Source organism: Lineus longissimus, chromosome 8, assembly GCF_910592395.1.
Source record: "Lineus longissimus chromosome 8, tnLinLong1.2, whole genome shotgun sequence".
Lineage (NCBI taxonomy): Eukaryota > Metazoa > Nemertea > Pilidiophora > Heteronemertea > Lineidae > Lineus > Lineus longissimus.
This window is the reverse complement of record NC_088315.1, coordinates 8,557,136-8,570,475: the sequence shown is the minus strand read 5'-3', so window position 1 is coordinate 8,570,475 and position 13,340 is coordinate 8,557,136. Positions and strand designations below refer to the sequence as shown.

The following is a 13,340-nucleotide window of genomic DNA, read 5'->3' as shown; positions in this document are numbered from 1 at the left end:
AAACAGAATATGAAAAATTAACTAGCCTTATAATCCCAGCTTTTGTTAATTTAGGGTAATGATGCCAGTTTTGGCGACATCATTAAGGCACTGGTATTGCTGTAGAATTTGCGATGTGGCGATATTGAGTCGTTTTAATGAAAACCATGTCCACAACGCAGAGAAAATTGAATTCGATGTTTAATATTGAGTATAGGATGGGAACGTTATTACTATGGTTGCTAAGACGCGAGATTTCGAGTAGGCGGGGAAAGTCTGTCAGTGGCAATAAGAACGCGGTGGTTCGAGGGGTGTCGTAAAATTGTGTGGTCAAAAATTATACTAGACAGGTTTAAAAACATTAAGATGAACGTAAACGTAAACGTAAAGGAACACGGTCAGTTTCTCGTAGGATACTTTCTCCCGAATCGCTGACTTGGAAAGACTCTACAGTCTCATTAATAAAAGTTAGTTCCGACAGAATAGAAGTAATTTCTGTTCGGCACACAAAGCAGCCTCATCACCTCACCAACCGCAACTAAATTAATTAAGAAGTTCGCACGATTCGACAGAATGGGTCTACTTCATATTCTGCACCCGCCACTATAAAGGTATAAGACTAGGTGTCAGAGCAGTTAGGGAATCAGACTAACTTTTCTGATAACATCTAAATTTATGAGGTATAATACTAACGTCGACAACCATGAACTTAAATGGCCATGTTTGATATTGGTCCGCCTACCAATGTTGGTTTTGTTTCCCCTCCACGGCCCGGCGGGAGCTATTTGCGGGTTCTGTCATGCCAGTCACACGGCCTCGGAGCTAATCAGTCTCAACCACCTTGCAGCGCTAATTACCCCCAACAGACATTGCGGTAATTCTGTGTGAAATGAGGTAGAAAATGTCCAATTATTGCAGTCAAATCGACCGTTTGTCCCCGCTCTTTCACTGTGTACATACTTATGCGAAATGCTGATGAAAATCTCGCCACTGGACGCGAGTTGGGCGCCATTTTCTCTGAGTTCCCGCGTCAACAATGGCGGCCACGTCCGGCGGACGTTTACATGAATTGACCGTCTGTGTCTTATCGTCATTAGACTGATCCTGGCTGTTGTTGATTGATCATGATCCAGCGATAATTGGGGTATCAGTGTTGCACGACGTCTATCAAACTCTGACTAACTTCTGCTCTTCTTTTCATCAGGCGAAACGATGGTACTTTATAGTCCTGTGGGTTCGCCCGTATCCAGAGCTTGTCCAGATTACACTCTGAACGCAGTGGATGAGGGTCTCGTTCCTCATGCTATCGCAGGAATACCATGTAAAGGATGACGAATTGAGTTCCTCGGGAGTTTATAGTCTAGGTACGACCATACCAAACCTAATAACAGACTGATGCAAAATAGCATTTTACATCTTTTTGAAATGTTAGACTTATTTGAAATAATCCTTTATGAAAACACTATCGTGTCTTGATCTCCTGGAAAAGATGGACGTGCAAGAATCACTGACTCACTCATTCCCCAAAGTAGCGATGATATTCAATTCGGCGCCTCATCACACAGTATGTGACTCGCAATGACTGATATCAACCTCGAGACTATGTATCTGATCTGACATAGCAACAATACATACGACATCGACCGTTCACTACAACCGACGCCTGAGGACTAGGTTCGCGAAAATCTGCCGCATTTCAGCAGACGACAGAACTTAATTGCCTGTTGCCTGTCAAATTTATTGAATAAAATGCATGGCTTTAAGTTAATCAGGTTCGGAATCCGGCTTCAGGCATTAAACCTTGTTCAGTGATTGATGACCCGATCAGAATCAAGAGGATATGATCCATCGATTGATGGCAAAGGTTGCCGACGGTTCAGAAGTTCTCGGTGTTGGTTTGTTGCGTCGACTAGGAGCAGGTTCTGAAAAACGCTTTGGCGGCCACTATGATCCGGGCTAACGCTGGCTTTCAAATTATCTTCCAAGCTCTTCCAAGCTAATATATCAGCCTTTAATTTCATCTCCTTCGGCTGATTTTGACGCCAAATTAGCTGAAGATCTCGACCTGCACATTCCATGAGGCGCAATGTTTGAGGGACCTGCAAGCGCGTCTACCGTGGGTTGGAAATCTCACTGCATGCCATGCCATCCCGCTCTATCTATAGTACACTGCCTAAAATGGAAGAAGTGGTTGGCGTGGTCAGTGGCATGGTTGGTCAGGTTCTTCAGGAGGTATGTGACTTCCCCGTTATCATTGCTTTTACAGCTTTCAGTCCCAACGACCAAAGGCGCCTGTGATGGCTCTAAATGACGGATGTAAATGAAAAGACTGACAGAGTCAAAAGGGGCATGGGAGAAGGAATAGGACCGTTCCTTATGGAACAAAATGAAGACAAAAATAATTTGATATCCCAGTTTCAAATGCAATGTATAAGTCTTAACAACACGGCAATTGTAAAAACTTCATACACCTGTAAATTAGGTCTTTGCTGCAACTGCTATGTAGAACTGTGTCCAAACACAATGCCGAAGGGGCAAACTGTATCTCTTCGAAGAAATAGAGTGAAATGGATGGATGAGCAGCGAAGATAGTTGCATAGCCATGGTTTGCAACTAGCCATTAGGCCAACAGGTAGAACTAGAACCAGTCATCGAAGATAGCGTTTGAACGGCGGCATCGCCATCTGCAACTACCTGGTGGAACCACACTCAGTATCGATGATGGCATTACATCGGCGGCATCCGGCTATAGCTGATGGAACTAGAATCAGTCATGGAAAATGGCGTTAAATCAGTGGCATCGCCATCTGCAACTAGCTAAATGGAACTAGAATTAGCATTGATGATAGCATTGAATCGGCGGCATTGTCATCTGCAACTAGCTGATGGACGCGCGTTGTCTGTGTAAAGCTTAGCAAGGGCAAGATGTGAAATCATGACTCACAGTGGTTCTCTCAACTATAGATAGCACCTGATGAACCACATCTGGCTCTGAACAGAATAACAAATAGGAAACGTACAACAAGATAATCGACTTTTGTATCTGTGGTATGAACTGATGAGCTGAGGCGTCAAACTTCTTCTTCTTATGAATTCGGAATGTTTGAGGTGCACGCCAGACAGTCTGTCCGTTTTCGGTAATAAAGTCGGCTGTCCTCGAGTTGCACCATAGAGCGCCAAAGCTTTGTGGATGGTCAGGATGGTGTGCTTTGGCCAGTATTACTCTCTAATCTTCATGGGAGCAGGTCTGAAGCACATTAGCCGGAGTCTGGTATCCAGCTCCACATTCACAGTGAGAAGATATTCTGTTGAGACGTCGAACATATCAAGACGTCCGATTTCCTCTGGCATGAATTAAAAAGCGCCTTTAGAGCCTTTTCTAAAATATATATGGCTCCAATATTTGAACCATATTGGACTCTTATAAACAGAAGTAAAGTAGAAACGTGACCAGGAAACGGCCAGCAATTTATAATTTGGTATCCACTTTTGTTTCTGCCGTATATACGGATCCAGTCGATCCGTTTGAAGTGAATTGCTCTGATTTCCCGTAACCGCCTTTGATCATTTTGATTAGATCCTTCCTGAACTTTCTGCAGCCCATGCAGTAGATGTAGAAATTTACGGAGGAGTTGGTGAAAAGGAAAAACATCAACACCTGGAATAAGAGAAAAAAGGTGTATACGTTTCATGACTCTTTGTGTCGAATGCTGGTCCAGGTTTCGGCACCCTATCGAACATGACATGGCCCGCGCCCGGTTCAGGGGTTCGACACCCTCACATCCATGGAAGATGTAGGTTTACTCATACTCATGCAGCGTTGGTATGTTGTCTCACACAAATGTTTCGAGCGAGACCCAACTTCAATGAGCTAGCCTAGAAACTGGTATCACCAGCTATATGATTTCATGTAATCACCCCTTGCGACGACTGAAAAAAACCGTGCCGCACCATTTATTTTTTTGACAACCACGAAACCAGAGAGGAGGTCCTTGCATGCCAATACCTACCTCATACACAACAGGCCTGAGCCTCGTCAATCTGTAGTTATCCTTGTAGTCCTCCCCAGTGGCCCATTCGAGTAGATACTCCCAGACCAACTGGTCCAACACCCAAGGCAAGTTTGTGCACACGAATACGCCAGTTACAATGAACAAGAGGACCAAGGCTTGGGCGCTCTTCTGGTCAGCTTTAGAACCACCTTTAGCGACTCCCATCTTTTCCTGTTCCTGCTTTCGACCGATAACCTGAAAAAAAGGAAGCTACCATGATCTTAAGGTCGGTGTTTAACAAGTTAGTTAACTCGAACATGTCGGCCACGATGAAGAGGAACCCTGGTCGACTTGGCCTCAACTTACCTTAGCCACGATACCTATATTGAATACTCCGACGATGACCAAAGGCGCCCCAAGTGAAACCAGGCAGAAAAGGATATTCCTGACATTCGGGTACCAGGGCGCTATGAACTCTTTCTTGTAGGCGCAAGTGTTCTTGCCCAGGTTGATGTTGTCCCTGTCCGGCTCTGTCAGGAGGCTCGGGGCCTGTAGCGCGGACATGCTCACCACGATCAAGGCAGCCGAGATCTTGGCTCTCCTTTTCGTGCACCATGTGGAGGCCTGGAACGAAATGAACAGTAGACATATTGCCCGTCGGACTAAGACATGATAATGATACCTCTTTCACTTCTACTGAGCACCGTTTGCTCAATGCTTAAGCTCAGAGAGGGAAGCAGGAAATCGACCTTTAATCACCAAACACATCCGATTCCTATGTTTGTCGGCTGTTTTTGGTTTTTTGGAAAATGATTACTTATCAATCAAATTCAGATAATTAAAATACCAACCTTGAACGGATAGCAGACTGCAATGAATCTGTCAAAGGTCATGCAGACGACAGTCCAGTTGCTGAGGCCGTAGATGTGGTAGGAAAAGAACCAGTACTGGGGACAAAACCACCTGCCCAGTTCGTAATCGTTCAACATGTTCGGGTTCCACATTATAACCGTGCGCTGGAAAATGACATGTTACAATATGTGAGCATACAAGTCGGGTGACAAGAACCACGGGAACCCTCGTGAACATCATCCTGCGGGGACAGTGGAAGGCAACCGAAAGCGTGGAGGATCTGGTAGGACGCCACAAAACATTGGACGGGACGAAAGATCCGCCTTGCGGGGGCCAGAATACAGTACACTCTGGACACAGTGGACTGGCCTCGTCAGTCCTGTCGCACGATCAGGATGACGATATAGACTGCACAGGAGTCTAGAATATAGAGCCAGATAAGAAGGGTGCCGCTTAGTTGTGCTGGGGTGGAAATTGGAAGTATGGCGTCTTTTACGTTACATTAAAATTTAGTGGAATATTTTTTAATTCATTCTTATAAAGTCTAGAGAAAATCATAAAAGCTCCTACCTGCACATTCTTGAGAAGGATGATTAAAGTGTCAAACACGGCCAGAATCCTCATGTAGAGACATGTCGTCTGGTTCCGGTACCTTGGCTGCAGCAACACAAGGAACGCCAGGATGTTCCCGAGGAGTCCGAACGCCAGGACGATTGGGTCGAGGACGTGGTGAACCGTCCAGAGGATCGTGGTGAAGGCGTGCTCCTCGAATGGGCTCAGCGTTGGTGTCGGCGTTGAGATGCCCAGGGCTGTAGAGATATCTGTGATTTGAGCAGTGCTATAGTCTGCTGGGAGGGCGGTAAGGTTTGGAACACTTCCTATGGCCTCAGTGATATCCATGCTCTTCATAAGCGATGACCACGAGTAGATGGTGTAATCTTCTTGATGCATCATGAGTGGAGTTAAATCTGCAGAAGGAATCACAAGTGGAGTTGAAATCTGGAGAAGGAAAGTTCAGTGTAGCCTACACCTCGGCCTGTTTAAAGAGATATATTGTCCCAGTGCCCTCATATTTGCGATTTTACCCCCAAAACATATATCTTCGTTATTAGACACCCATGCGATAACATCATGGAAACATAATTTAGAAAGGAAGCTTACCTCAGTTCTGCTGTGCGTTAGCGATATATACCCTACTTTACCCTTGAAAATCCGATGGTATAATGGTACCGGTATGGAGTAGAAATTCTACTTTGACTCTCGTGGCTCCTATAGCTTGATGACTTCAAGAATATGAGCAATCTGTCCGAAACTAGGGTACGCGTACTTCTGCCTCGCGCTTCGAAGCTTCTGTGCCATTTCCTTGGGTTATTCACGCTTAAGTTCAACCTTATTGACGACAGGGACAAACAAATCCCACATATCATATTCATTTCTCCCCAAGAAGCGCTGCATTATTCTCTCTAAAGGTACGCACCAAGCTTTCTTCGATTGTTTCGAGATGACAACGTTCGGTCAGATGATCCTCGGGTCACATCGTCTACCTGACCTCCCATGGCTTTTGTTTACACTCTAAGTACAAACTAGAAATAATCAATGCAATTGTCCTACACTTTGTTCGCACGCGCCCGCCCTTGGAAACGACAATATTTGGTCATCCGATGTAAGGATCCTCGAACGGCGAGTTGTCGCCATTTCAGACGGCAATCCCCACGAAACTCGGATTCGACTCTGCACTAAGGCGTGTAGCTAGATCGGAAAGTTTCACGGATCTAGATATAGCTTGCCGACATGTGGCCGAATATCCAATATGGTCATATAAAACTGTTGCGCTAAATCTTGGTCGATTTTCCACTGGTTTTACGCCAACAGACAAAACGAAAGTGAAGGTGCGGTCTGGATCCCAGTATAGGTGGTAGTCGAATCGGCGGGTGTGAAGGGCGAAACACAGCTCGTTCTGGCGACAACTCGCTATTCAGGGACCCTTGCCTGACTGGTCACTTCTTCCTCTGGTTTGAAAAGATACCCTTGTAACGTCAACCCTGATAACGACCTTTTCCTCATCATTATTGAATTGATACCATCGATCGCCGATATCGATTAACTACCATTTCTTTTACCATCTCTGAGAGGCGCGCGCATCAATAGTGCTCAATTCTTTCAAGAACAATGTTTCGGAACAATTGGCCACTGGATCACTCTTGGGATACAGCTCAGAACAAAAACACGACGTTGTTTTGTTTTTCCATTCCGGCCAAATTGATTTCGTTAGCCATTGTTTTGATTGGTCGCAATATTGGTCGCAGTTTTCGCAGTGTCTTGTCTTGCATTCAGTTTGTTGATCTCTTGGATATCTTTGTGACGTACATGCAGAGTTAGTCACGTATTCTTATCTTCTCACAATTAGTAAAAACAGACTTTGTTATTATGAAGGTTACGGCAAATAACATTGGCAGAAACTGGAATTTTGAGAGATCAGTTTGGTCCATACCGACCTCGATCGATTCGGATCGGTATAGATTGGTCCGGCGTGTAATTGCGGACGAATGTGATCCGGTCTCGTTCCATGTTCTTGCTTGAATACGTCAATCATGACTTATGTCATTCATTACGTCAGGTGTAATGAGAACTGGTTTAGACTGGTTTAGTCTGTCAAAAAGTGAAGTTATACATTTTTGAATGAAACATTTATGTTTATTCATTTATGGTAACACGATGAAGATGAAAACAAAGATTTTGTATCATACACGGTGAATACACTATTGCCTCGATGATGACAACAATTCAATAATCTATGAACTTATATCAAAGCTCCAAAATTTCATGGTCAATTTCAAAGATTTTTCATCAATGAGGGGGCGTGCATCCAGTGCACCCCTTTGGATCCGCGCCTGATAAACTTACATGAGTGAATAAATAACGAGAAAGTTTTGAAAAAAAAGAAAAAATGTATTCACCGGGAGTCGAACCGGTGACCACCGAATCCATAGTGCAACGCTCTAACCGCTGAACCACCAAGGCTTTCGCAATATCGGTGCCACGTGGTTTTTCACCTCTGTGAATCCTGGCATCGATGACTCTTAAGATTATGACTGTGCGAAAACTTCTTCCGACATTGTTTGCATTCGTATGGTTTTTCACCTGTGTGAGATCTGATATGACTCGTGAGATTACTGCTCTCCGAGAACCTCTTTCCACACTGGTCGCATTCATATGGTTTACTACCATCATGCACACTGATAATATGACTCTTGAGATTTGCACTTTGCGAACATTTCTTCCCGCATATTTCGCATTTATATGGTTTCTCTCCAGTGTGCGTTCGAATATGAACCTTAAGGCCTTTACTGCAAGAAAATCTGTTACCACAATGCTCACATTCATATGATTTTTCACCGGTATGAATCTTCCCGTGAGTCCTGAGATGGGTCGCTTGGGAAAATCGCTTCCCACACTGCGCACATTCATATGGTCTTTCACCTGTGTGGACCCTGAGATGAACCTTGAGTGGAACACTTCCGGAAAATCTCATAGGACAATGAATACATTTATACGGTTTTTCACTGGTGTGCACTTTGAAATGAGTCCTGAGAGCGCCACTGGAAGAAAAAGTCATCTCACATTTTTCGCACTCCAATGGTTTGCTACCACTGTGAGTATTGTTGTGAAGTTTAAGAGAACGAAGGGTAGGAAACCTCTTATCACACTGTTCGCACTCGTATGTTTTTTCACGACTGCTATGGGTCTTTGCGTGATCATCGAGTTGATCCTTTCGAGGAAACCCCTTGCCGCACTGCTTGCACTCATATGGTTTTTCACCTGTGTGAATGCGGATATGAGTGCTAAGACTACTACGATGAGTAAAACGCATGTGGCAGTATTCACACTCATATGGTCTATCTCCGCTGTGTTGTCGCATATGACCCTTGAGAGTATAAATTCTAGTAAACTTTTTTCCGCATTTTTCACATTCGTATGGTCTGACACCGGTATGGATCCTCATGATGTGTTCTTTGAGAGAATGCGTACGAGAAAATCTCTGACCACACTGTGCGCATTCGTATGGTTTTTCTCCCGTGTGGCTCATGATATGAATCCTGAGATGAATACTTTGAGCAAACCTCTTATTGCATTGCTTGCATTCGTATGGTCTTTCTCCGGTGTGAAGGCGGAGATGACATGTTAGGGAAGATTTTTGAGAAAACTTCCTTCCACATTGTCCGCATTCAAACGGTTTTTCACCGCTGTGAATCCGATAATGGGATTTCATATCATACGCCTGTGTGAATTTTTTTCCACATACGTCACATGCATGTAATTTCTTTTCGCCGCCCATGGTTTTCAGTTGAATGGTGCGCTTTGGAACCTCAGTGCCCGGCCAGATCTTTGGAATGAAGTTTGTTTTTCCCGAACACACTCTACGACTTCCAACTTCTAGTAAATGCCTGAAAATATATAAGATGAGAAGACCTTGGTAATCATTCAAAGATAGCAGACATGGAAGTGAGAAAGGCAGTACACTTGTACAGTTAAAGTAGTAAAAACAGTTATAGTATCAGTAAGGGCCCTGCCCAACCCCTGGGCCCAACCAAGGACCCACACAAGACCGAAGACCAATTCTTCTACTTCTTCCACTTCTTCTTAGCGTTCGATTTATTAAATATGGCTCTACTACACAACCAGGACTATTTCTTTTATATACCTGGCTGTCATCTCTTGTTCCTCCCTTGATCCCCAGAGCTCGGTCTCCAAGGATGCTCCCGTCTGCGCATGCAGAAGGCTCAATTGCGTATGCGGCGGGAATTCCTAATGCCGATCCAGCGTCGTGCGCATATCCACCCGGAGACTTTAGGGCTGATATTCACCGCCGATACGTCGGCATGGAATTCTTGCGCTTTTAAAAATGGGCTAACCCTACCCCTCCCGAAGTGGGGAACTGGTAAATTCGTTTTGCGTGACACAGCTGAACTTGGTACAGGCCCCGGGTGCGTTTTCCCGTCAAAAAACGACGCGGATTAATGAAAAAACGGGAACTTACCGATAGCGTTCTTCTCTTTCTCAATATTACAATGTAAATGTAGTTTGCTCTACGGGACGATATATCAAAGATATTTCCCGTTCTCCTCTCAGACAGGTACAGGTAAAGTTTCGTACATCTCTAAGAGGCCCGTCAAGGGACCTGGTTCGCAGTAGAGGCAGTAGACTTCACAATGAGGTCCCAAATGGGAGTTAAGAGTAGGCCTATTCCTGATTCGTATAGGTAACAACTTAAACTTTTATCTACTACATCAGCCTCAGATACTTCTTGTACACAATCAAATTTGTATAACTATTAATTGCCATTTTTTTAGTGAAGATCATCACGATATTTCCCCTTTAAGTAAACTACGAAGGAAAAAAACTTGTAAACGATATCTCACAACGTCTATCAACCAAAAACGCCAATGTTAAAACCTCGTTATGTCGGTACCATCAATCAAAGCAAATGCAGTTGTTTAGCCTCTGCCTTCTCTAAACATCTTTTGCAGAGGCTGTGTGAACTGATAGCAGAGAGTAGATAAGGAATGGAAGTCATAGAATACTGTCCCCGCCCGCATGGTTTTGAAGCATAAGCCAAACATTTTTATCATTTTGATAAAAACACTCATTTTTTGACAATAGAAACGTATAATTTTTCATGTTAATTGCAAAGTAGGTGATCCGTATGTGTCTGTACGACAGTGTCCGAAGAAACTATTATCCTCAGCCGCTGTGTCGACGGGTGTTGTCTCGGTTACAATATAAGCCCCTATGCCGTATCGTGACGTCAACACTCACATTCTAAAACAAATGCGAAGAGAATATTTTCCTATTAAATTCGAACTAATTATACCTTTCTAGAAATAATCGCTAACGCGTATACATGGTTTTTGAGTCGTAATGTGTAGTTTAATCATTATTAATGTTTATTCTCATTAGTTGTATTCTGAAACCTTTTGTTCTGTTCTAGCCTATTGCTTTAGTTTTTGGAATATCTTTTAGCGTACAGTAATTTACATTATTCGAACAGTGGGAGACGGTTAGCACGAAAAAGAAACGCCCTCGTGTTTTTAAATAGGTGTTTATTTGCTACGAGTGAAGCCATGTCATTATGAAATTATACTCATTCAAATCGAACTGATGATAATTACAAACTTGCATGCAATTTGCATTGGGTTCATGATAATTATCGATTCTTAACAATTAGAAAATTGGTCAAGCTTGTTTCAAAGTCAATATTTCCATGGATCCATGTCTATAGATCTGTGGTATTTCCGACTTAACTTTTACACAATTTTATTTCATTTTTTAACAAAACTTCCTGGTTTGATAATCATCATCATGTACGGCCGTGGTAAAACCTGCGACACAGATCAAGGTCATTGAGCCAAGATAGGGCCAACTGTTTTCATACCGCCTTGGATCTGAGGAGGAATACTCTCTGGAGAAATCACCTCCAAGTGAAGAACGAACGCTGAAGAAGAAAAAGAAGAGAATTAGCTTTTCTTATGTTCTATCAGAGTCATCGAAAGACTTTGGTTCCGTGCAACATTTTCAACGATTTCCTATCGTTTTCCCGACTTCCGAACATCACAAATCAAATTATTGAAAAATCTTTACTGGTGGTTATGTCTGGAGAGCGATAAACTGGTTAGCAATCTAAGAATGTAACAGAGAAAAGTATCATTTATCATTATTGCCATGCAGAGAAATATTTGCAAGGACAAAAAATGGCCACATGAATCACGGATGTAGAGCAAACATCGTGCATGCATGTCCATCCTGAGATTCAGTTATCGTGTAGTGGGGTACATCTACAGGTCTATTCAAAACCACTGGTTATACCAGGATGAACCACAATACTTGTATAGCAATTAGGGCCTTAAGTGCAAGGTTTGAGGATCAGCGGATCCCCGCCGAATCCACCACCTGAATAAAGGTAAACCTGATCACCTGAACAAAAGAGAGATGGGTTATAATCAGTTTGGACACTATAATCATTGACCACAGCAGGGGCCAAGAAAATTACGATCCATCATCTGCACCACGCGGGGCATAATTCATAGGAATTTACGAATGGAATCGATCTCTAACGAGACAAAAAAACAAAGAACTTTCTTCTTCCATAAAGCCGCGGCCATCTTTGTTTTGGTGACAGTCACGGGATGGAGTGTAAACGAGGCCGTCAGCTCGTTGATGCAGACGTTAACAAAATAAACATCGGGACAGAAACGACCAAACCATACTTTCGAGAGCATTTCGTTGTGTTTTGCGTTTCTCATCGTGTGATCGTGATTAAGTTCTACGTCAACGTTTTTTATGTGTTTGTTTTGCGAATTCCACCAGATTTGATCACATTTTATTTCAAAGATTGTTACCTTTGCCTCATTGAAATCTGTGTGGTGATGCATTCGTGGAATTCGGTGATCGTGGTGTCAAATCCGGCTTAAAGGTGGGGAATTGTGCTTTTGACTTCGGGTGCAAGTAATAAAACAGACAACTTTTTCCGTTGGGTTTGGAGTTCTGTCGGCCGTTTATATTGTTTCGTGTCCTAGCCTACGTCATGATAAATATATCACTGGCAGTGTTGGTCGGCTTTCAATCAACTAGAAGCGGGTACTTTGGGTACAACCTCTCATTCCTTCAACACAATCGTGGCGTTGAGGTCCTCAAGCAGTGCCGTTTCAGTCCTTCTCCAATTATATGGCATGGATGTTGATCCCTGATAGAGCGGAAAAGTTCGACTCCAAACGCGTATGTGTCCCTGGTTTAAGTCGGATCCGTGATTTCTCCTGTCTGTAAAGCATGAGTCTAAGAAATCATTATACGGCAGGATCAGCTAAACTTTTGAATTCATGGTTTCGCGTGTGAAAAAAAAATTAACAGAAATATAGGATCGTACAATAATCGAAATGAGTCTTATCATCATTGTGCGATTTTACTGTTCATTCTCTTGATGTTTCCTTTATATATATCGATATCGTAATAACTCCGTACATCGTAAATCGTCCAAAACGCAAACCACATTCTGACAAGAAACTGATTCAGTTATAAGAACGACAAAGTCATTGTGATGGATCCGATGCAGAACGATGATGTCACCACTTTTGATATCCACGTGACCACAGTTCTTGATGATGCAAACCACACGGCAAGCATAATCTCTAACCGCACGGAAAACGTAATCGGTCAGACGCTTTCACCGCACGACCAGTATGTTTTCGCGACAATTCTTTACGTGATCCATCGTTATCTCGATCCTATCGTCCTGGCGCTCGGACTCCTCGGGAACATCCTGGCGTTCCTGGTGTTGCTCCAGCCTCAGTACCGGAACCAGACAACATGTCTCTACATGAGGATTCTGGCCATTTACGATACTTCAATCATCGTGTTGAAAAATATACAGGCAAGTTTTCAACCCTCACATCGTGTGGGGGAGGGCACACATTTATATAACGTTTTATAGTGTCAAGGAAATATCTAGTGAAAGGGCCAGCC

At 43.4% G+C, this 13,340-nt stretch overlaps 2 protein-coding genes across 2 annotated transcripts; both read right to left on the bottom strand.

Annotated features, from left to right (window-relative positions):
• Window positions 1-2,987: 2,987 nt before the first annotated feature.
• LOC135492838 (B1 bradykinin receptor-like) lies at window positions 2,988-6,323 on the bottom strand. Its single transcript, XM_064779506.1, has 6 exons — window positions 5,985-6,323; window positions 5,394-5,791; window positions 4,823-4,987; window positions 4,338-4,595; window positions 3,990-4,226; window positions 2,988-3,637 (listed from the first exon to the last, which is right to left on the bottom strand). Exons 2-6 carry the CDS (start codon window positions 5,775-5,777, stop codon window positions 3,449-3,451), a joined length of 1,233 nt encoding a protein of 410 aa, XP_064635576.1. The 5' UTR covers window positions 5,778-5,791; window positions 5,985-6,323; the 3' UTR covers window positions 2,988-3,448.
• Window positions 6,324-7,559: 1,236 nt separating this feature from the next.
• Window positions 7,560-9,919, bottom strand: LOC135492669 (zinc finger protein 234-like). The gene is made up of 2 exons (XM_064779244.1): window positions 9,862-9,919; window positions 7,560-9,268 (listed from the first exon to the last, which is right to left on the bottom strand). The coding sequence occupies exon 2, from the start codon at window positions 9,157-9,159 to the stop codon at window positions 7,873-7,875; it is 1,287 nt and encodes a 428-aa protein (XP_064635314.1). The 5' UTR covers window positions 9,160-9,268; window positions 9,862-9,919; the 3' UTR covers window positions 7,560-7,872.
• Window positions 9,920-13,340: the final 3,421 nt, after the last annotated feature.

Coding starts and splice junctions, on each gene's coding strand:
- LOC135492838 (XM_064779506.1), bottom strand. CDS start 5,777: ATGATGCATCAAGAAGATTACACCATCTACTCGTGGTCATCGCTTATG. Junction 4,988..5,393: donor TCCTTCTCAAGAATGTGCAG/GTAGGAGCTTTT, acceptor GTCATTTTCCAG/CGCACGGTTATAATGTGGAA. Junction 3,638..3,989: donor TCAGGCCTGTTGTGTATGAG/GTAGGTATTGGC, acceptor CTCTTATTCCAG/GTGTTGATGTTTTTCCTTTT.
- LOC135492669 (XM_064779244.1), bottom strand. CDS start 9,159: ATGGGCGGCGAAAAGAAATTACATGCATGTGACGTATGTGGAAAAAAA.